Source organism: Octopus bimaculoides, chromosome 30, assembly GCF_001194135.2.
Source record: "Octopus bimaculoides isolate UCB-OBI-ISO-001 chromosome 30, ASM119413v2, whole genome shotgun sequence".
NCBI lineage: Eukaryota > Metazoa > Mollusca > Cephalopoda > Octopoda > Octopodidae > Octopus > Octopus bimaculoides.
This window is the reverse complement of record NC_069010.1, coordinates 8,866,686-8,868,556: the sequence shown is the minus strand read 5'-3', so window position 1 is coordinate 8,868,556 and position 1,871 is coordinate 8,866,686. Positions and strand designations below refer to the sequence as shown.

General features: G+C 36.6%; 2 protein-coding genes across 2 annotated transcripts in view; one reads left to right on the top strand and one right to left on the bottom strand.

The window, feature by feature from the left end:
- The window catches only part of LOC128251271 (uncharacterized), a 1,705-nt gene extending 858 nt beyond the window's left edge, over positions 1 to 847 (bottom strand). The window contains exon 1 of the mRNA XM_052978049.1: positions 604 to 847. Coding sequence (XP_052834009.1) covers positions 604 to 678 — 75 coding nt within the window. The 5' untranslated portion in view covers positions 679 to 847. The remainder of the gene's footprint in view (positions 1 to 603) is intronic.
- A 426-nt stretch (positions 848 to 1,273) lies between these two features.
- The window catches only part of LOC106881632 (rabankyrin-5), a 24,860-nt gene continuing 24,262 nt past the window's right edge, over positions 1,274 to 1,871 (top strand). The window contains exon 1 of the mRNA XM_052978127.1: positions 1,274 to 1,422. Within this exon, the coding sequence (XP_052834087.1) occupies positions 1,413 to 1,422 (10 nt within the window). The 5' untranslated portion in view covers positions 1,274 to 1,412. The remainder of the gene's footprint in view (positions 1,423 to 1,871) is intronic.

The window sequence follows — 1,871 nt, the reverse complement described above, 5'->3', positions numbered from 1 at the left end:
TTTTCGCTTTCGATAATGTGTTCTACATATCACGGTCATGCGATTCCCCCTAAAAAAATGTCTTTTTTAGACACCGAGGGAAAACGGCTGGAACTTTTTTAATTTTTAAATTTTGGCGATTTTCGCTTTCGATAATGTGTTCTACATATCACGGTCATGCGATTCCCCCTAAAAAAATGTTTTTGACCCCCCCGTCCCCCAATAGGGGGAATCGCGCATGACCGTGATATGTAGAACACGTTATCGAAAGCGAAAACCGCCAAAATTAAATAATAAAAAAGTTCCAGCCGTTTTCCCTCAGTGTCTAATCCCAAAGTGCTTTTCAGTTTAGGTGGCCGAGTGTTAAACTTAAAATTAACCAATGATGCCTTCCGGTTACCTAACACGAACTTTCACTTTCATTAAAAGAAACAAGTATCTTAACTGCAATCTTTAAACAGACGAATTCGATTCACTGTTATGAAGAGGGAATAGAATCATAAGAAAGGCTCAAACATAGCTCAAAGCATGGAACAAAGCTATCATTCATATTTTCAAACATTCCCGCTTCTATCAATGAATTAACTGTCAACATTACATGGATCCAATGTCAACCGAACTAACCTCATTAAGATCGCTTTGGACTTCTGTGTTATTCTTTGATGGACATCGACGCTTTGATGCTCTCGTCCCAACCATTTCTGTGGGTTTTGCAAAACGGCGGGAAAGAAACCAAGAATTTGGAACGAGAGAAAAAAAACAGTATAGCTTGAGAAGTTGAAGGTAATTGACACAGGAAGTGGAGCTTTTTAGTAAAGTGAAAACATGGAAGATATGAAATGCGATTATATGTGTATGTGGACGGACTTCCGGTTCGGTTACGTTCTTTTCGATTTGGTTGATGAAAATAGTGTTCACATCTATGTATGTGAAAGTGTGTGTGCGTGTGTATACATATATATACATGTGTGTATATATATATATTATGTATAGGTGTTTTCGCTTAATAAACACTCACAATGCCCGGTCTGGGAATCGAAACCGCGATCCTATGACCGCGAGTCCGCTACTCTAACCACTGGGCCATTGTGCATCCATTGTGGAGAAATAAAGAATGATACAAAATTCATTTTATAGAAGCTTATTTCGAAATTCCCTATTTTGCTTTTCAAACCTTCATTTGTAAAACATTTAGAGAAAGAAATCTAGCTGTTTATTGCAATAAATAAGGCAAAATTGCTTCATGAAACCTTAATGAACTTTTGCAGACCCCCCAATTTACTATTTTGCTTGCGTGGACCTCCAAAAGTCTTAGATGGGACCCCCAGGGATCATATAAAAACTTATTGGAAATAAACTAATCTAAAATACTAAACTACGAAGCTGCGGCTCCAAATGAAATCACGAGAAAGTGAGACTAACTCTATAGCAAGATGGCTGAAGGTAATCTATCAAATTTCCACTTCGCCTCCCTATTTCTTCTCTTCTGGGGCTTCCTGACTTCTCTGTCCCCTTATATAGCAGCCTGACTCCTTTCTGTGAATCTTCGTTAATCACCTCAGCCGATCACTTTATGCTAATCATCATTAGTTATTCGGAATGTCGTTGTTGTTATAATTGCTGGTGTGGGCGGCGGTGCTCGTTTTTCTTTTCTTCTTCTTCTTATTATTAATTTAATGTTAATTGGCAATTAATTGTTAAAATGTTTGTTAATCAGTTGATTTAATTATTAGTTTTTAGTTTGAGTATGTATACTAATGATGATTAGGAATTTTGTTTCTGAAATTTTTGGCGTTTTATAATTGTTTTTTTCCCCTCAAATTCCGAACGTTAATGACGAATATGGTTGTCTGTTATTGTGAGTTCACATACGTATATATATATATATATAT